This window comes from Solanum pennellii, chromosome 12 (assembly GCF_001406875.1).
Source record: "Solanum pennellii chromosome 12, SPENNV200".
NCBI classification, from domain to species: Eukaryota; Viridiplantae; Streptophyta; class Magnoliopsida; order Solanales; family Solanaceae; genus Solanum; species Solanum pennellii.
Genome location: NC_028648.1, coordinates 1745647 through 1767331, shown reverse-complemented (window position 1 = coordinate 1767331; position 21685 = coordinate 1745647). Strand labels below are relative to the sequence as shown.

The 21685-nt window shown below is 30.1% G+C and overlaps 3 protein-coding genes and 1 non-coding gene across 7 annotated transcripts; 3 read left to right on the top strand and 1 right to left on the bottom strand.

Annotated features, from left to right (window-relative positions):
- Positions 1 to 3813: 3813 nt before the first annotated feature.
- On the bottom strand, positions 3814 to 3898 carry TRNAM-CAU. Its single transcript is given in 2 exon segments — positions 3814 to 3849; positions 3861 to 3898. It is a non-coding gene; the product is annotated as a tRNA-Met (tRNA).
- Positions 3899 to 7070: 3172 nt separating this feature from the next.
- On the top strand, positions 7071 to 11282 carry LOC107005915 (protein NRT1/ PTR FAMILY 1.2-like). Its single transcript, XM_027913545.1, has 6 exons — positions 7071 to 7176; positions 7571 to 7788; positions 8401 to 8642; positions 9400 to 9507; positions 10404 to 10744; positions 10801 to 11282. The coding sequence occupies exons 1-6, from the start codon at positions 7071 to 7073 to the stop codon at positions 11280 to 11282; spliced, it is 1497 nt and encodes a 498-aa protein (XP_027769346.1).
- A 964-nt stretch (positions 11283 to 12246) lies between these two features.
- On the top strand, positions 12247 to 14586 carry LOC107005204 (rac-like GTP-binding protein ARAC7). Of its 4 annotated transcripts, none has more exons than XM_015203735.2 (8): positions 12249 to 12434; positions 12712 to 12799; positions 12910 to 13019; positions 13227 to 13290; positions 13387 to 13451; positions 13539 to 13604; positions 14042 to 14148; positions 14263 to 14570. In XM_015203735.2, the coding sequence occupies exons 1-8, from the start codon at positions 12336 to 12338 to the stop codon at positions 14294 to 14296; spliced, it is 633 nt and encodes a 210-aa protein (XP_015059221.1). In that variant the 5' UTR covers positions 12249 to 12335; the 3' UTR covers positions 14297 to 14570. The 4 variants fall into 4 exon arrangements, 3 of the variants coding, with proteins under 3 accessions (XP_015059221.1, XP_015059220.1, XP_015059223.1); XM_015203734.2 differs by having other exon boundaries at positions 12251 to 12434; positions 14260 to 14586; XM_015203737.2 differs by having other exon boundaries at positions 12265 to 12396; positions 14260 to 14586.
- A 1537-nt stretch (positions 14587 to 16123) lies between these two features.
- Positions 16124 to 19211, top strand: LOC107005203 (cyclin-dependent kinase F-1). Its single transcript, XM_015203733.2, has 2 exons — positions 16124 to 16653; positions 18052 to 19211. Exons 1-2 carry the CDS (start codon positions 16168 to 16170, stop codon positions 18976 to 18978), a joined length of 1413 nt encoding a protein of 470 aa, XP_015059219.1. The 5' UTR covers positions 16124 to 16167; the 3' UTR covers positions 18979 to 19211.
- The last annotated feature ends 2474 nt before the right edge of the window (positions 19212 to 21685 follow it).

Here is a 21685-nt window from a genome sequence, read left to right as displayed (position 1 = left end):
TGACTAAACCTAAAAAGAAAAGTGTGTAGTGAAATGTGCAGCAAGGGAAGTGCTATTACAACTAACAGTCATAGAGAGTGTGTAAATATGTGGGGGAAAAATGGATGTCATAATCATAGGGAAGACTTTTTAGGTTGTTAAAAATTGGGGACAAGATAAATCTTGAAACAACATAAGATTGACCCCATTTAAGATTTGATTAAACATGAGAAATTCTAACTTTAAGTCCCACCAAAAAAGAAAAAAACATCATGTTGATGTGTCAATATCAAGTCGAGTGAAGCTACAGTATAAGATAAGAGTTCAGATAAATTATTAAATTTTATTTTAAATTATTTTTGTATAAATGAAAAATTATTAAGTATATAACAGAACAAGCTATGAATTTGATGAAAAATAGTTATGATTCTATAGATTTTAAATTTTGACTCATTTTAGAAAACTGAATGCAAATACGACTATAGCATGAGGCCATGAACATCAAAGACAGACTTAGAATATTTAGAATGAGTTCAAATTAACCTATTATATACCATAACACTTTTGTGATATATCTCAAAGGTACATAGTTTCATATAATAAATCGAAGGAGTTCCACTGAATCTTTTTTGAAAAACCATGTTGCGTAAACAGAAATAAGGAAATAATATAGATTAAGTTTTGAACCCCTCACCCCAATTTAAATTTTTGTGCTAAAAGTTTGAATTTTTTTTAAATAAAATAAAATAAAATTTATGACTCTAACGTGTTAACAATCCCCAGTAACCACTTAATTTCTTGTCATGGGACCTTGCTGATTAGGCATATACATGAATTATGGGAAGAGACTGAACTTCTACTGCAACTACTAGCTAGTGTAACAAATCATGCATAAATCAAAGCCAAGTTGTAGGTGATACATGAACATGATTAAAATCAATGCAAGTTCTCTCAAAATATTGTCCTAATAATAATTTTATATTGCGCAGACATTTCTAAAACGTTTTCAGTATTTAGTAAAAAGTTCGAGCAATATAGGCTAACAGAAGAAGATTGAGCATATGTTTCGAATAGGTCGAACAAAATATAATACTTTTCAGTTTCTAATACAATATATATCATGAGTTTAATGATAGAAACTTCGAAAATTAATTTATGTTTGTCAAGTTTAACATTCTGAATCTACTTTTTTACTAATAATTTAATCAGAATTTATATATCCGATCTCGCCAACTAAATTTTGAGTAGTTATCTTAGCCATTTGGGAAATCTAGCAAGAAGATTACTAGTGGAGGTTACTATTGGAAATGGAATCTTAAAAAGCAATTGGAAGTGCAACATGCATTGCCTAAAAGCTTTCATGATCATTTCAATCATCATATTCAATTGAGCAGAAGAGATCAATTGAATTTGGACATAACACCATAGTATTATTTTCAAAATAATTAATATATATACCTAAGTTAGTAACTCAAGGCGCTATGTTCAAAGATTTGAAGTTTATGCATTTCTATTTGTATTGAGATACGAAAATTAATGTAATAGATCTACATTGAATTTTCGTAAACATGTAGATTGTGACGTAAACTCATGATAGGTTTTTAGTCTAATATATTGTGTTAAGCATTAATCTTAAAGACAATGAAATCCGTTTGATGGTGATAGAAGGAATAAATAAGATAATTTACTGAAAATGGAAGCTATAAACCTTTATTAATTCAACCTATTTCTATCTTATATTAATTTTATGCTAACTTAATCAATTATCATGTTTGTCGATTGAGCTACGTCATCATTGAGCCTGAATTATGTGTACCATGAAAAGTTGTACGCTTGTGCTATATTTTATAAAAAAATTTATTTCTCTTTTTTCCGTTCTGATATGAAGTTCATCTAAGGTGTATATTATGTGCCAAAGAAATTTATTGGTCTAAAAGACTCGCATTCCTTTATTTCAACCCTCCCTTCGTCATGGACGTCACATACGCTTACGATAAACCTGCCAAGTGTCTGTAACTATCCTAATTGATACATATCACAATAAAAAATAACGGTTAGCAATATTATTTTCTCTTTTATGATATTTAATTACAATAATAACAATTCCTAGTTGATATATATCTTAAATTATTGATATATAAGAATTTATATAGTTTAACTCTAGTAAAATGTAAAAATTATTTGGGCCACTCGAACCAACGAACCAAATATGGTGTGTCTCCCCTATCCAAGATTGTCACATGATATATAAATCCAATGAATACTTATAAAGAAAAAATTGCATGAATTATTGTACTTTAACTTCCACTTGTTTCTTGTCATGGGACCCTTTTTAGTTATAACATGAATTGCTAAGACTTTCCAAAATCGTTGTTATATTTTTGTTGTATTCTTTAAAATTATATAATTTTTGAAGAATCCAACATATTCATTAATATTTTTGAAGAATCTAACCAACTTATGTTATAACTAGGCATAAATCATTTTAAAAGTCTTAAAGTAAATTCTTTTTTCATTTTCATTTTATGTTGAGTCTTTGATTATATATGAAGTTTATTAACGAACAAAAAAAAGACTATTCATATAACAATAGCAAAATTAAGATTTTCACTAAATGAAAAGATTAAATATAAAAAAAAGTAAACATACGAAAAGCCTAAAAAATACAATAATGTTTGTTAATATACATATAAAATAATTTTGAATACTTTTATATATATATATATATATATATATATTTATATATATATATATGTATATATATATATATGAGATCCGGATAAACCTCTTTGAACTCCCTAACTCCGGCCATGGTGTTATTATTTACCAAGAGTACTCTCAGGGTTCTTTAATATGAGGGATAAAGGATAATAATCTCTTCATAAAATAAAAGATTATTTTATGAGATATTTGGTTTAGAGTTTCATTAGTTAGTCCTGGTATTATTTATTTTACTGTTTATACTACGAGTATAACAATAAAATAAATATATATAACAAATTTTACAAAAAAAACTTTATTTATCTCCTCTGTGGTGTTGAATGATATGGCCATTTTTAGTGTAGTACTAATATGGAAAAAGGAAAATGGTATTATCATTATGGCAAAGAATGAGAAAATGACAAGAGTAAATGGTTTAATAATTTGATGTGATTCACTTCTTTGTACCATATAATCCAATAATGGTTAGATGCCTTAATTTATTTATTTATTAATGTGGTCAGTCGATTCAATTTTTCATGTTTGATTTAATTTATTTTTGAGTTTTAATTTTGATTTTTAGATATTTGTGAAAAATGTCAATTATTAAGAAACAATAAATAACCTCACAGACGATTTAAAAAAAAATTCTAACCACGTGTTCCAACACAACGACAATCAATATAAATTTATTTAGTTTGATTAGATATATATAAGGCCTTAATATCGATCAGTTCGATCAAAGATCCATCTTAAAAATTATTTATTATTCCCAATAATTGAATTATTGACAATCATTTTTACGTTTTAGTTCTTTTTTTTAATCTCCGCTCTCTAATAATTTGAGAACCAAATAACTGAAAAAATGTCGAATATGTGATTATTATTGAATAAATAAAATAAATACACGTACATATTTAAAAAAAAATCTCTCATTATTTGAGAAACCATGTATAAGCAAAGAAAAATAAATTTTTTAACATGTCTTAAAACATTGTTTTTTCGATAAATCTCTCATTATTTGAGAAACCATATATAAGCAAAGAAAATAAATTTTTTAACATGTCTTAAAACATTGTTTTTTCGATATTTATGTCCACCTTGCTACGTACGTTATACGATAAAAAAAAGTTATGGGGTGAGAGAGGCTCGAACTCTCGACCTCAGGATCACTCTTTAGCTATGAGACCTACGCGCTAGCCAACTGCGCCACCACCCCATTGTTGTTCTTTCATTCAAACTAAAATTATTATTTACTATATTTTGTGGTATGCATCATATTGGGTTAATTAATATTTATACACAATAACACAAAGTACTACTTTTTTTTTTGGTTATGATTTAGGAAAGAAGGATAAGTATTTTGGTGAGTGAAGGTATAATAACATTTAAAACTGGTCTAAACTCGATGTTTATACCAAGATAGACTGTTCATTTTATGGATGAGATAAAATTTTGACCAAGCAACGTGAATTTGAATACTTTTTGAAAGAGAATAATGCTCTGAAAAATAACGTGTAGAGGAGATTGCTCGTTGATTTACCCGTGTTGTTGGGATTTGCATCTCAAGGTCATGGAATAACTATGTATTATCTCTCTTGATTATGAATTTTAATGCATGATACCAATGTATATGGAAAAAAACATGTATCATTCATGTACTTAGCAAATTGATATAATTAATATTGGGTGAGATTTTATCGATATAATACATAATGTTGATACGAATTATGACTGGAGGTGGATGTAGAGTACTAGTATAATGTTCATCTAAATAAAATACACAATGAATTCAACTAACAATCTTAATAATTGAACTTATAAAATTTGAATTTTGACTCTGTCTCGATCAATACATACTTAGGTTGAATACCTAAAAATGACCAAACCAAGTAGAGGAAAATTGTATATTTTTTCTATATCAAGAAAGCCCTCCATTGTTATAATCCTTAAACTCTAGCCACAAGCCCACAATTAATAGACCAAGTGGAGGTCATTTTTAGAATCTAAGGCACAAGATAAGAAGCAACATGATAACCATAATTAAAGAGTCCTCAAATTTCAAACTTTGCATTATGTGATACACAAACTAATGAAGTCTTCCATTTTTTGACAAGACTTTAAGCAACCACTTCTCTTGTAGTGCTTTTTTCTAAAAGAAAAAATGTTTCTTTAACTAATTTAACATACCAATAATAAGGTGTGTACACACCAATCTCAATGGCCATATTGACTAAATTTTTGGCAAAATGATTGAACTTCAGTTATATGAAATCGATTCAGTCAAAATTAACACTAAATATTATAACAGTAGAGTTGTCTTGAGATTAGTATACGTGCAAAAAAGTTTAAGGAGCAAACACAACACTATAACAAAAAAGACATTGGTGACAATAAATTTTTCATTTAAGGGCATATTTATTGCCATTTAACGATAATATTTATTGCTGCAGATATATTTAGCGGTCATTGAGTTAATGTCGTTGTGTGTAAAGTCGCTAAAGCTCATTTATATAGAATATTGATTATAAATAAATACACATATTTATTATTATAACTAAATATAATATATAGATAATTATATTATTATCGCTATAGTCTTTAGTTATTGTATTGCAAATTAAATGTCAACGTCAAAATTGGGTACCATGCATTTTGTCTGAAAATATAATCGAGTTGACTATTTTGCATTTTTGTGTAAAAATAAAGTGGACTACTATATATATATATATATAGGCCAATTCATAATTAACTTTGATTAATTTTTATTACTATAAACATGGTAGAATATAATTTTACTAGCAGTTTATAAAATCAATGAGACTCAAATTTTAAAAAAATGACAAAAATGTTTTCTTAGGATTAGGTTTACAATAATCCATTGAATATACTCATAAACAGTTTTGGTCTTTTATGTTTGAGAAATCAATGTTTTTTTTTCGTCAAATATTTAATAAACTTTGAATATTACATTCAATGAGAAAAAAATATAACTTGAAACATGAGGAAAGTCCCATCGATTCGAAACTATACTAAATACGAAATACAAATTAAAAATATCAAAAACTCTGAGTTTGCATTGTCTTTTTTTATGGTTCATATTAAACCTAACGATCCGAGTTAATTAAACATTCAACATATACCAAAAATACTCACATTTTATAAATTTAATGAATCAAAACTACTCATAAGTATATTTAAGGAATGATTTTGCATATAATTACACCTAAATAAGCAAACCATTTTTTGTATTTTTCTCCAATAAATGTCAAATGATTTTTCTTTTTTTAAATATCACTAATATTTTCAATTTGTATTTTCTTTTTTTGTGAAGGAATTCATCCTTTGCTGGTCCAGCCAAATGTGAAGTGGGCTAGCTTTTCCAACAAGTCCACAAGCCCACAGTGATACCTTCTTTTGGGATCTTTTAACATTTTAAAATCTCGATAAATTCAAATTCACGTTACATAAATAAAATAGTCTAATTAGAACGATACGAAGAATAGAGAATTTATGTATCAAATAATTTGAAGTTGAAGTGGATTTGATTAATTTGATATATATATCTAAAATAATTTTTTCAGGTATATATAATAGATGTCGAATTCCATTCGCTTATTACAGGGGTGTATTTTTCAGATTTTGAACTCTCTTATTGAAATCCTGGCTCCGCCACTATATATTATTGAAATTTGATTTCTCTAATTATTATTGTATGAGAAAAGTATACAATTAGGCTTAATTAATTTGAAAATGATGCCGTTAGTTTAACTATATGTTCATAACACACTTCCAAAAAAAAAATGACTCTCACTATAAGACAATAATTTATTGTCATCAACTTAGCTGAGATCACAAAGTAGATATTCGATCGATAATATTGACGATTAAATAGGTATCACAAATTCGAATCAATCTATTCATGATTTTTGAATACTAAATTTAAATTATATACATCGTCATTCGTTGGTGTAACGAATTTTATATAATATCATGTCATTCAAAATAGAAAATTTATAATGTTGAACGTAAGATAGATTTATCTATTATAACTGGTAAAAATTAAGGCAAAAATTTATTATATCGACTGACTATATGTATATAACTTAAACTCAATTTTTTTTATTGATATCATAAGTAATGGTATATTATTGGCTATATGTAGCCAAATGGCATTATTTTTGTCGATTTTTTTTAAAGGAAAATTTCAACAAGGAATCAATTTGCATAAGGGCAAAAAACAAACTGTTAAATAGGTTAAACAAAAAGAAAAACAATTTCACTAGCTTTCTCTTTATTTTTCTGAACAAAAAAAAAACTCACTTTTTTTTTCTCTCATTCTCAAAAGTTTTGTATAAAAAAAAAACTTTTTTGAGTGATAATTTGTGGTGATGGAGAAAATTAAAGAAAATAATTCAGAAATAGTGAAAACTAATTTTGAGGATGTTTCAAGTGACAAGAAATTAGGTGGTCTCAAAACCATGCCTTTTATTATTGGTATGTAATTTCATTTTTTTTTTAAGTTCTTGGTATGAATTTTTTTTCCATCTGAAATTAACCGTACGATTGGTATGACAAAAGTCATTTTTCAGTAACAGAAAAATCATTTTCTTTGTTTTTGGTTGCAAGAAAATATTTTTCAAGAAAGGAGGAAACTAAATATTAATATTTGTAAATTCGATGATGTTTTCATGAATTTTTTTAATACTAAACTTTAGTAATAATGTTCAAGTGTTAGTATTTCTTAATTTATTTCTTTTATATGAAACAATGATACATAATTCATCAAAAATATTTTCGACAAGTCAATTTTTTTTTTAGTAGTTGTAATGATCTATTAATCTTAATTTTTTTATTTTTTTGTTTTGTTTTTGATGATGCCAATTGACAGCAAATGAGGCATTGGAGAAAGTTGCAAGTGTAGGATTAATTTCAAATATGATTTTATATTTGAAAAATGAGTATCATATAACTAATGCTAGTGGTGCAACTATTCTATTTTGGTGGAATGCCATGTCAAATTTCACACCAATATTTGGAGCTTTTCTTGCTGATTCTTACTTGGGAAGATTTTATGTCATTGCTTTAGGGACATTCATCACCCTAATTGTGAGTATATATATATATATATACATGTGGTAGGTGTTTGTTACATTACTTTAATGAAATTTATTATTCGAGAGCAGATCTAAGACATGTTTTGTGTGTTCGATTGAATTAATGACTTTTATTCAAATTAAGTAGTTTGGTACACGTAGTATCTCGCTACACATAGTGTTTGGAGAAGAATCGCACCCTAAGGTGGTGTAATGTAGTCCGTCTACACTGACACGTTGTTAATCAATTTGAAATTGCGTCTCACGTTTTTGAAATTTATTATTCGAGGCAGATCTAAGACATGTTCTGTATGTCCGATTGAACTAATGATTTTAATTCAAAATAAGTAGTTTGTGTACAAGTAGCATCTCGTTACACATAGTGTTTGGAGAAAAACCACACCTTCTCATGTTTTTTAACGTAAATGTTATCCACGAGTCATATTGTAATGAATTTCTTTTATCAAGCATCCGTTATCTCACAAAAATAGTGAATATGTTATTTTTGGCCAAACATAAACACAAACACTACTCAATCACGTTAAATTTACTGACTCTATATCCTGAATTCATCTCTGTTCGTTATCAAATTTAGATTTAACACTATAGATTATTTTGATTATAGGGAATGTTGGTACTTTGGTTAACAGCTATACTTAAAGAAGCAAGGCCACATGGTTGCAAATTAGAATTAGGAAATTGTATTCAACCAACCATTGCTCAATATGCATTTCTATTTTCATCATTTGTATTGATGTCTATTGGAGCTGGTGGAATTAGGCCATGTTCATTAGCATTTGGTGCTGATCAATTTGACAACCCTAAAAATCCCAACAATGGAAGGATCTTGCAAAGTTTCTTCAATTGGTAATGATGCATTTAATTTATTATCATAACCATAACGTCATAAGTAAATATCATGTTTGATAGTTAGTTACGTGTTTTAAAACTTTTTTCTGAAATATTAACCATGCTACTAGAAAATTCAAGATTTCTGCTAAACTCTCGTTAGAATTAAGTACGTTGAAAATTACATATTTTCGATGAGATTTTTCTTGTAATGTGTGTACCATTTAAGTTTATAGATACTCTATATGTAAATGGTAATGTAGTCTTAAAAATAGTTTAGAGATATAACATGTTTCCTATATAAAAGGACCAAAAAAGCAAACATCTTGATTGATTGAAGATTAAATATGTTAAAGTGAAATATTATAAGGATCAAATCAGAATTTATCAATATTTGAGGGACGAAAAATACTATTTAATCGCGCTACCATTTAAATATCTATATATAGTATCAAGTTTTTAGAATATACAACTATTTAAAACCTTTAACTAAGCTAAAATGTGCTAGTTATATAGAACAAAGACCAATAAAACTTATCAATAACTAAAAGGACCAAAAAATACTATCATCTTTTTTTAAAAGCGAAATGATCTGAAAGACTCGTGTACTGTACTTCGTGCATCAGTTGGACTCTGGACCCCAGAGGTCGTCCAATTGACAACGAAATCAAGTACAAAGGTTTTTCAGATTATTTCGCCTTTTTTAAATCCTCTTTAATTTGTTATATCGTCTTTATTTTTGTTATTTATCGCGAATATTATTTTTTTCCAACAGGTATTATGCAGCAGTAGGAATATCAGTGTTAATTTCAGTCACAATCATTGTGTATATTCAAACACAATTTGGTTGGGTTGTGGGATTTGGAGTACCTGCTGGACTAATGTTTTTGGCAACAATATTTTTCCTTTTAGGTTCAACAATTTTTATTAAATTAAAAGCAAATAAAAGTTTGTTTACTAATTTTGTTCAAGTTATTGTTGTGTCATGGAAAAATAAAAATCTTGCATTGCCTCCTATGAGTTCTAATGGATGGTATCATCATGATGAGAAAGGTTCAAGAACTATTTTTCCATCAAATAAACTAAGGTACGATTTTTTAATTCCGAGAATTTTTTACTGACTGTTATAAGATCGTTTTTATTTCAAATATCATTAATTCCACTTTGTATATAACAAAGGAAAATCTTATAATGATGTAGTGTATTAAAGTATCAAAATATTTGGTTAAAGTCTTTAGACATATTATTGATAATTTTAGAGATTTTATTTCTATAAAAAATGATTAATTATTATGTTACTAAAAAAAATATAGTTGTTATAGATAGGTAAATTTTTTTATAATTATAAACTATTATTAAGATATGATTGTTAGTGTAGTTCAATATATTATAATGAGTTTCATAACATTTTTATCAAGTTACAAATTAATACTAATCATTGATTATTTATATTTAGATTTTATATAAGTAAACATGATTATGTGTAGTTAAATTTCCTTAAATCTTAAGTTGCATAATAATTACGGTCCTAAACACTTCGGTCAACTAGTTTTTCAGAAAATATATCAGTATATACTTAGTGTATACTTTTGCACCAAAAATACATATATTATACATATTTAATTATATATACACAACACACACACATTGATAGTATATATGTCGTGTATATTTCAGTCTGTTGGCAAACTTGTTGATCGAACTGTATATATCTATAACTAACTATTTTTCGAAAAAAGTGTAAGTTTCATTGATTTTTTTTTTAATCATATTCTATAGGTTCCTAAACAAGGCATGTATCATTAGAAATCCAAATAATGGAACATCTACAACAAATCCATGGAATCTTTGTACAATTCAACAAGTTGAAGAATTCAAAGCATTGCTCAAAGTACTTCCAATTTGGTCCACAGGCATTATGATAGCAGTAACACTAAGTCAACATGCATTTCCAGTATTACAAGCAAATACAATGGATAGACATATATCAAAAGGTAGTAATTTTCAAATCCCAGCAAGTTCCTATAGTGCATTTGGGATTCTCACATTAACAACATGGCTAGTTTTCTATGATCGAGTCCTCGTGCCCTGGATCTCCAGGTTCACGAGGAAACCAAGAGGTCTCAGCTTCAAGCAACGTATGGGAATAGGTTTGTTACTTTCCTGTGCGGCTCAGGCTGTGGCCGCACTAGTGGAAAGAGAGAGACGTTCGCGAGCCCTAGACCAGGGGCTCGCGACCATCCATTCTTACAAGTGGACATGTCAGCAATGTGGCTAGTTCCACAACATTGTTTGACAGGACTAGCTGAGGCGTTCAACGCGATTGGACAAATAGAATTTTATTATTCACAATTTCCTAAGAGTATGGCTAGTGTTGGAGTGGCATTGTTTTCATTAGGAATGGGATTTGGGAATTTGGTTGGAAGTTTAATTGTGGAAATTGTTGATCATGTTACAAGTAAAGGAGGGAAATTTAGTTGGGTGTCAAATAATTTGAATTTAGGTCATTATGATTATTATTATTGGGTACTTTGTTTATTAAGTGTTGGGAATTTTTTCTATTTTATTGTGTGTGCTTGGGCTTATGGATCTGATGAAGATAAAAGAATTTGGGAGGAAGATCAAGTTGAAAAAAAAGGAGAGATTGTTATGTTATAGTTTAGTTTTTTTTAATTAAAATGAATGTATAATTTATGTATACTTATCAGGTAAACAGTAAATCTGTTCGATTATTTAAAGACTGAACATGTTTTACCCTTTTTATGTGTTTTTCCTTTTCTTTTTATGTCTTTTAGAAACTTATATTTAATTTTGAATTGGAAAACGATTAACTTTATGCTTTTTTTACTTTATTATTTATGAAAAGTTGTTATTGTCACGTAAATGTTATGTCATATTTAAAATAATAAGTTTTAAGTGTCTTATAGAGTTATAGTTATTAAATATCATGACATGTTTAAGACTATAAAATCTAAAAGTCTTTATCACGTTATTAAATTATGCGTGAGTCAAACTACGTCACATTAATTGAGCAGAAAAAGTATTTTAATATCTATTGAAATTTGGCAGAACACCACTAACAACAACAACCATATTTCATCTAATCTCACAAGTAACGTCTCTAAAGATAACATATACACAATATTTCCTAATATGCAATTTTCGATAAATCATCTGCTTAAGTAAAATAAAACTTGGTAACTAAACAACATGTGCGGATGTTTTTTCCGATGTGCCAAAACTAATGGAAGCCAACTAATACAAGACTGACTGTGATAAATATATAAGTATTCTTTTATCATTAATCAGATACATCAAATTCGAATATTGATTATGAAATCATCTTTATTAGAAGCGCTTATCCTTTCTAATATAAAATATATAGTAAAAATTTAAATTTAATCCAAACATAACATAATATAAAAAATCAGAAACAGCCAAATGAATCCAGCTAGCTATCGCCAAACTCGCCATAAAAGTCGTTCTTAGCCGTTTGTAAAAACATGGTCCCATTTTTCAAAAAAAAAAAAAATCATTATTCTTATCATCTCAAAAAAATTCAAATTTATTGACTAAAAAAAACTTTAATAAACCCTCTCTTTATTTAATGTTATCTTTTTTAAACATACACACAAAAAAAAGTGTAAAAACATATATAGTCCTTCTTTAGAAAAGATTTTAATTTTTTCAAAAAAAACATTTTTTTTTAATATGAATGTTTCAAAGTTCATCAAATGTGTGACTGTAGGTGATGGAGCTGTTGGAAAAACATGTATGTTAATTTGTTACACTAATAACAGATTTCCCACTGTAAGTTTTAATTCTTTTATTTCGAAACTCGATGGATAATGAATCGATTCCGTTAGGCTTGTAAACTTAAAAAATTAGGCTTTTGTTAAGATTTTGAACATGTAATGTAATGTGACGTGTGTCTGACTTACATATTACACGTTGCACTCTTATTACTAGAGTACATAACTTGGTTATAGTTGAGTGTTATTTCGTTTTCTTTTTTTGAAATTACTTTTGTTTTTCGACGTCACTTGTGGAATTATACTGAATATGTTGTCGTGGTGTTCTTTTGCAGGATTATATTCCTACTGTGTTTGATAATTTTAGTGCTAATGTGTCTATGGATGGAAAAATTGTGAATTTGGGATTATGGGACACTGCAGGTACTTTTTCATTAATTAGATTTATTAAGTTGTTAATCTTTGATTTGTGTGCTTAATTAGTACTATTATCTAATGTTTTTTTTTTGTTTTTTTTTTTGTTTTTTTTAAAGGTCAAGAAGATTATAGCAGATTAAGGCCATTAAGCTATAGATGTGCTGATGTATTTGTATTAGCTTTCTCTTTAATCAGTAGAGCAAGCTATGAAAATGTTTTAAAAAAGGTATACATTCTCGAGACTCCACTTATGGGACTATACGGAATATGTTCTCAAAGTACTATAACGCAGGGTGAAATTGAGATGTTTCGTATAGCAGAGCAATACTTTTACCTTCGTAGTGGTTTGTTGTATTTTCGTTGAACAAACATATGGTCACATTTGCAATTTCATTGTCGAGTAGTTACTCTGTTTACTCTGTATTATATGCAGTGGATGCCTGAACTACGTCGTTTTGCACCTGATGTTCCGATTGTACTTGTTGGAACAAAGTTAGGTAAGTATCAAAATGGATTCAAATTTTATCGAACTTCACTGTATCGAGTCTCCTAAGATCAGAATCTGAGAGTTTGTGTCCATCTGTTTTGTACAGATCTTCGAGATGACAACGGATATCTAGCTGATCATATCGACTCAAATATCATTACGCCTGCCCAAGTGTGTTATCGCTATATGGCATTATGATTTTTGAAAACGCTTAATATAGATGGAACGTTACAAATAACTCGATTAGCTTGAATGCAGGGTGAGGAGCTAAGGAAACAAATCGGTGCTGCAGCTTATGTAGAATGCAGCTCTAAGACACAACAGGTATTTCGATTCTGCAGCAAATCAACCATATAAATGTAATGCATTCAGCTTCATCAAGTACGCGTTGTTGTTGAACATATCGTCATAGTATTAGCCTTATACATGTAGTTTCTGGCTTTTGATATTTGTTACCGTCTGTTATCATCTGTGTTTTAGTTACTGCATCATTTCGTTGTTGTTAGTGTTCGTTTCCTTGATGCCTTGTACTGCTTTCCGTTTTAATTGGCCTGTTTTCTCCGTTATCATAACTACTTTGATTTGCTTCACTTGAGCCAAGGGTCGTTCAAAAACAACCTTTCTACCTCCACAAGGTAGGGGTAAGTCTGTGTGTACACTCAACCCTCTCTGGACCTCACTTATGGAATTACACTGGATATGTTGTTGTTGTTATCGAACATATTGTCTGTTCACTAAACTATTTTGTATGGATTTTTCAGAATGTGAAAGCTGTTTTCGATACTGCAATCAAGGTTGTGCTTCAACCTCCTAGGAGGATGGAAGTTTCAAGTAAGAAAAGGCATAGAAGCACAGGCTGCTCAATTGTGTAAGTGTACTACTGTTTGATACATCGGTGTCATTTTGGAAGAGTCCGAGCAACATAGTTAGTTAGAGGACCAACTTGTTCGCTATCTAACTTCTCATTTCTTTCCGATAGCAGGGGGATCGTATGTGGAGGCTGTGATGCTGTTTAGCGAAACGTTAGGTGGATTTCGTGTTATATTATTTCATATTATAACGAGTTTGAGACTGAGGCGTAGTAGTTGAGTTAATGCAAGTTAGTTGTTTTTGGTGGCATCAGAAGGAAATTAGCATTTTCTACTTGATGATTTGAAATATCTTAATATGGCTGAAGCAATGTTGTTGTTAATATAGTATTTGTTTTGTACCATAAACTAGATGTATACAAAGCATAGGGAATTTGTTGATTCCCTTAATGTTATGTTGTTCGGATTCATTCAAAAAATTTGTCGGTTTTGTTTCAGATTCTTTAAACCTATTCATCTTTTTTATGGTAAAAGATCTTTACCTAAACAACTAGATGTATAAAAAGCATAGGGAATTTGTTGATTCCCTTAATGTTATGTTGCTCGGATTCATTCAAAAAATTTGTCGGTTTTGTTTCAGATTCTTTAAACCTATTCATCTTTTTTATGGTAAAAGATCTTTACCTAAACAACTAGATGTATAAAAAGCATAGGGAATTTGTTGATTCCCTTAATGTTATGTTGCTCGGATTCATTCAAAAAATTTGTCGGTTTTGTTTCAGATTCTTTAAACCTATTCATCTTTTTTATGGTAAAAGATCTTTACCTAAACAACTGAAACAAAAGGGATTGAGGGCAAAAAAGTCACTATCCCACATTAAATTTTTACGTAAATAAATACTTTATTCATCTCAATTTATTATGATGTTTTTTTTCTCTTTTAATTCGTCTAAAAAACAATTGTGTCTAATTCAGTTAAGCAAAGTCTAGTTAGTTATTTCATTTTTTACCTAGCATAAACCAATAAATAGATTTCCACAAGGGGCAAAACGGTAAATACACGTAAAAACACCACGAAAATCATTATACTTATACATGTAAGTATTAGTAAAGTGAGTTTCTAAATTGTAAATCAAACATCGTATTAAATATATTAAATTTTTTATATAGCAAGAAAAATACTACCTAACATGATATCATTAATAGCTTAGCTTCTAACCCACAACTAAACTAAAATTCAATAATGGAAAAAAGAACAAATATACTCCCAAACTATCGTAAATGGTATGCAGATACCTCCGTCATACTTTTGGGACATATGTGCTCATGCCGTCCAAAAAGTAGAACATATATATCCTTTATACTAACGGACATACACGTGTCATGATCTTATCCACCGACCCGACATCGGATTGATGAATAAGATTGTGTCACGTGTCACTATTTAATCTTCCGTTAAGGGTATATTCGCTCTAGTTTTTTGACGGCAAGGACATCAACGTCCCAAAAGTATGACAGAGGGTATCTGCATACCATTTACGATAGTTTAGGGGTATATTTGTCCTTTCACTTCAATAATTATTGTTATTAAAATTAGGAAAAAAGGACAAATATCCCCCGAACATCGTAAATGGTATGCAAATACCCTGCGTCATATTTTTGGATTATTGATGCCCTTGCCGTCCAAAAACTAGAGCATATATACCTTTTATACTAATAGATATACACATGTCATAATCTTATCCACCGATCTGACATTTATCGACGGATAAGATTGTGCCACGTGTCCCTATTTAGTCTTCCGTTGGAAAGAAGGGCATATATGCTCAAGTTTTTGGACGTACCAATGTCCTAAAAATATGATGATGGTATCTGGCATACCATTTACGATAGTTCGGGTATATTTGTCTTTTTTTTTCCTTTGAAATTATATTCTTCATTTATGCTTAGTCCATTCCGAGGCACGTGCAGTGACTCTAACTCACGTGACATAACCAATTATCATCTTCTTCTTTAAAAGTCTAAAAAAAATAAATCAAAACTTTCCTTTTGCAGTTCAACATAGAAGAAAAAATAATATGGATCCTCCATCAACGAAGAGCTGGAGCATTCATACCCGAAAAGAGATCACCGTCAAATACGAAATCTTCAACCGGATCGGCGCCGGAGCATATTCCGATGTATACAAAGCTCGAAGGAGATCGGATTCTGTCACCGTCGCTCTGAAAGAAATCCACGATTATCAATCTGCGGCTAGGGAAATCGAAGCGTTACAGACGCTTCAGCATTGTCCAAACGTCGTCGTTTTACATGAGTATTTCTGGAGGGAGGATGAAGATGCGGTGCTTGTATTGGAGTATTTGCATACAGATTTGGATTGTCTTATTAAGGAAGCGAAGAAATGGGAAAAGGGATTGAGTTTAGGGGAGATTAAGAGATGGATGATGCAGATTTTATGTGGAGTTGATGCTTGTCACCGGAATTCGATTGTACATAGAGATTTGAAGCCTTCGAATTTGTTGATTTCTTCTGATGGGATCCTCAAGTTGGCTGATTTTGGACAGGTGCTCATTATTTTCTGCTTTTTTAAGCTCAACAATATCAAATTAATCCATCAATTAAAGTAGCTTTTGATAGTTCAGGCCGAAAACTCGCAAAAATATGATACTTCAGGTGTATTTTTCACTATGCTGTATTTGTGCCTTTTATGATATTTCTGATTCATTTGAGCTTACAAACAGGATTTCTCTATGCATAAAACTCGTCAAGATGTGAACTAATCCTCTTTGAATTTTCATTTCTTATTAGTAGAATTTTGATTGCTATGCATAAGAGAATTTACAGCTAAGAGTTAGAGTATATAGCTCGAAAAGATATCCTTTGAGGTGTTCAGTCACTAAGCTCCTTGTTCGAGTTGGTAGCTTTAATACAAAGGCGAATCCAGTATATAGGATTACTAGATTAGTAGGTTTAGAATGAGTATGATCTTATTATATATTTGTACATTTCCTTTTTGTTACAATATTATGGAATCTATGTTGACTTAGTGAAAGATATAAATCTATTTAAGTATGGAAGTTTCTTGCTCAGCGCCTAAAGCGCACTATTCTCTGCTTCAACAATGAGAGCTTTAAATGGAAGTGGTGAACCACACAAGCTGGTTAGATGTGTTGAATAGAGGGCTTGTAGAAACCTCCTAATGCAGCTACGTGCAGTGGAAGGGAAGGAGCCTAAATTAAATATTATTGCTTGACTCTACTATGAACTCATGCTTTGAATCTGTTGAGCATCTCTTTTTTGCTCAACTGGTTTGGGAACATCAATTGTTGAATGTTACTTCTTAAGTGATAGAACCACAAGATCCTTAATCCTGTGGTTCTATATATTACTAAGGTCATGCTTCCCTTGGTTCGCTGAGAGGTGTGGAGGTCCAGTGATACCAATTAGTTGGGTATATGTTTTATTTATAGTAGTTTGTCACTTTAGATCGCATGCTTTCTAGTAGTCTTTTAGCATTGTGAGAGATTTATATGTTAGTAGAAAATAGAGAATTTATTTTCTCAATAAAAAGAAATATAGATTATAGAGAACTTATTTGTATAATTTTGGTCGGAGAAGATTTAAATGGAGAAACATGGCCGGCCATTGAGGATTCATATAGAAGACCGTAAGCTTGTTTGGACTGCAGTGTAGCAGTTATTATTGTTGTTTGTATGTGTACATAGTTCGAGGCAAAAGCAATAGTTCTATTGAATTCATTGAAAAGTCGGGTTAGATCCACTCTAACTGTATGTGCATAACATTTTCTCTCACAAGAATAGAGCCTTCTTGTGGTGGCATCTATAGTGCTTTTATTCTTCCGCTGGAACATCCTTAAATGCATTGATCCCTTGCAAGTTCACTTCTGGTTAATGTTCTTTTCCTTCTAATCTTATGACTTTGCCTCGTCTTGCTCCACACAGGCTAGGATACTACTGGCCCCCGGGTTTGTAGCTAATGACAATCAACAGCCGTATGTACAAAGCACTCCTTATCAGGGAACTGTGGCTGGTCCATCACATTTCAAACACATATCAGATGTGTCTTCTGAAGGAGGTGTATTTATTGAAGATCCAGGATCTACGGTTCAAGCAGCCCGTCTTGGAGAGTCAGATGAGCTTAGATTCAGGCCCTTCGATGACACTGATAAAGATAGTAATATTCAAGATGGGGACACTTCCTGTCTAGCTACTGGAACCATGAGTTATGTTGAGGAAGATCTCTTACCAGGCACATATTCGTATGATGTTGACGATGGTGAGCAAGATTGTTTTCCTCCACTTACATCTTGTGTTGGAACTCGTTGGTACAGGGCACCTGAGTTACTCTACGGATCCACTAGGTATGGGCCAGAGATTGATTTGTGGTCACTAGGCTGTATTTTTGCAGAGGTTTTGCGTTTGGAGCCACTTTTTCCTGGAAATGCTGACATTGATCAAATAGGCAGAATTTTAAGTGTTCTAGGGAACTTATCTGAAGAAGTCTGGCCTGGTTGTGCGGATCTTCCTGATTACAAGCTTATGTCATTCGGTAAAGTAGATAAGCCAATTGGCTTAGAAGCATGTCTATCCAACAGGTCAAATGATGAAATTCTTCTCGTCAAAAAGTTGCTATGTTATGATCCGGCTGGTAGAGCTACTGCAATGGAATTACTCCACGACAAGTATCTGAACGAAGATCCCTTGCCAGTCCCATCGTCTGAATTGAGGATTCCCTCCAAACACAGCTCTGAAAATGATGATTCACCTGATGAATTTCATAGAGATCTGAACTCCGACTCAGACTTTGATGATTTTGGCCCAACGAAGGTTTCAACCACGGATCATGGTTTCTCAATTCAGTTTTCTTGAGCCAGGAAGTCCGTTTTTTATTTTTCAGAATTTGTTTTTCAGACTACCGCGTGATGATCAACATCATCTTTTGCTGCAGACTATTGAACTATGCAGCACTTCATATATTTTGTTGGAAGAGATTCTCAAGTTTTTGCAAGTTGTAACAATTATGGCTTCCATTATTGGAATACCAAATAGAGAAACAGAGATATATTTTATACACTTAATTAATATATATTATCATTGTGATTTCTTCTCATCTGTCCTTACCTAGAGTTATTATTTGGTACGTGGTGGAAGGTAGCAGGTATCCCGTAAAATTAGTCACGCAAGCTGACTCGAACATCACGATTATCGTTTTTTTTTTTTAATCATTGTTTGTGTTCTACCCTCTACTTGAATAAAATGGTCCCTATTCTTCAAGGGCATTCCACTTCCCAAGTCATTAGATATTAAATTCTCCTCGATGTTTATCAGTATTTATATTAGTTACTCAGACTCTTTAAAATTGTCGTTCAATTTTCTTACAAGTCAACTTTTTAGAGAAATTACGTACAAAGATTAAGAGTGAGATTCTCACTCTTAACCCCTTAACATTTTGATTTATCAACATAAATCAACCAAGACATTCGAATTACTATTTATATTAATCTTCGATATAATAAATTTTGATTCGATAATGCGATAATTTATGTTTATTTCTCTTACGTCCCTACAAAAGTCAACATTTTCATTGTGTGCTAAAAATTAAAAAAATCACGTGCTCTCGAGCCCACCTATTTTCCCGCTTGCTCTTCGCTGAGTGATATGCCACGTGTCTTCTTTTCATTGGTTGTTTGAATTTTAATTGAAAGCCGATGTCGGCGTATATAATGCTAACTCTCTAAATGCAGCGCTAATTTGGAGTTGAATATTCAATTTTTTTAAAAAATAACTTTAATATGATGATTAATATCAACGATAAATTAGAATTAAAGAATAAAATAGTAGCAATAGTTAAAATAAAATATTGATAAGGAAACTAATCAGTGATCGATTACCTATTGATTTTTATTTAGTGGTGGAGCTAGAATTTTCACGAAGGGTGTCTAAATGCTAAAGCGAAACTGTTCTTCTTAAGAAGTGAAAAAAAATTGTAGTGCGATTCGAACACACGTCTTTAATCTTTCAAGGCGTCTAAACTCATTAGGCTACGCCATATTGTTGTGTTAACGTGTCCAAAATATATTATTTAATCAATTTGTTTATTATTTTATTGGTATATACGGTATAATACTCCGATGATGGGTGTCCAATTGGACACTCTGACACTGCGTTTATCCTAAATTTTGATCTTTAAATTTTCGTATTTAGGGTCATATCTTCAATAAGCTAATGATATGTTTTGTTTTTGTCTATTAGTCTCCTCGTACCCTTTATACCGACTTTCACCTCCTATATTATAGAGTATTTGTGTATTTTTTCTTTATATTCGAATCATCATAATCTTATCACCCTAATTTTATTTATCACGAAAGACACTCCCTTGTTATCTCGACTAATTTTTATTTCTATTCCAATCTCTTGTGATATGTTCACATATCCATCATCTAGATAGAGACTAAAACTTAATAATTATTGTTTTTACTGATTAAATGTAAAATAGAAACTTTAAACTTAGAAGTTTTCAGATATAAAAAATCTAGTTTTAAAAATTAAGTAATATGTCAATTAAATGAAATAGAATGCTAGAATTAATTTAGTGTGTTTGGTACTGCTGAAATATTTTATTCTTTTTCTATGATTTGTTTTTAATACTGGTGTGTTTGGTATTTTGGAGGAATATTTATTTTGAAATTGTTTCCTAGTGTTGTAATTTTAAGTTGCTTTATGATATTACTATATTAGGAATATATATTGAAAAAAAAATATACTCTCTGTTAGTTAGTGGTGTACGCGGGTTGGTTTGAGTCGATTATTGATCAAAATTAAATCAGTTTAATCGATTTTAAAATTATTAAAATCGAATCAAACCAAATATAATATACATTTATCAGTTTGATTATTTTTGGTTTTGGTTTGACTTGGTCATTCGGTTATTAATTATACATAAAAATAAAAGAAACAATTTAATCAAAACGTGAAAAAAGTGACAACAATCCATTCAAACGAAAAAAATAGTTAAAATTAATGTCATTACAGAACTTTCAATCATTGAATTTACTGAATAGAACTCCAAAATTCACTATTTTGGCACAAGGAAGAGACAATAACATTTTTCAGTCCCACAACGAATTTCATAGACACTCATATACATGAAACCAATAAAAAAAATGTTCTCATCTTTGACATTTTTTTCATAAGTAAATTATAAATAAATTTTGATGAAACATATATCAAATCTTTAAAATTGTTTATGAATATAAATATTATGTATGTATTATAATAACATTTATGTATATAACTTGTTGGTTCGGTTGGATTTTGTTATTTCTTAGTTTTTTTTCTCGAGAAAAATCATACCAAATCAAATACTATCGGTTCTTAATAATCTAAAATGAAACCAAATCAAAATTTAAATTAAATCGATTTGGTTCGATTTGCATCGGCTATCCAAACAATAAACACCCCTACTCTGTGTTCACTTTTAGTTATCATAAATTTTTTTTCTTTTTTAGAGTTAAACTATAAATTTTTTGACTAGATATATTCTTTCATTAAATTAATTTACGATAAAAAATATAAA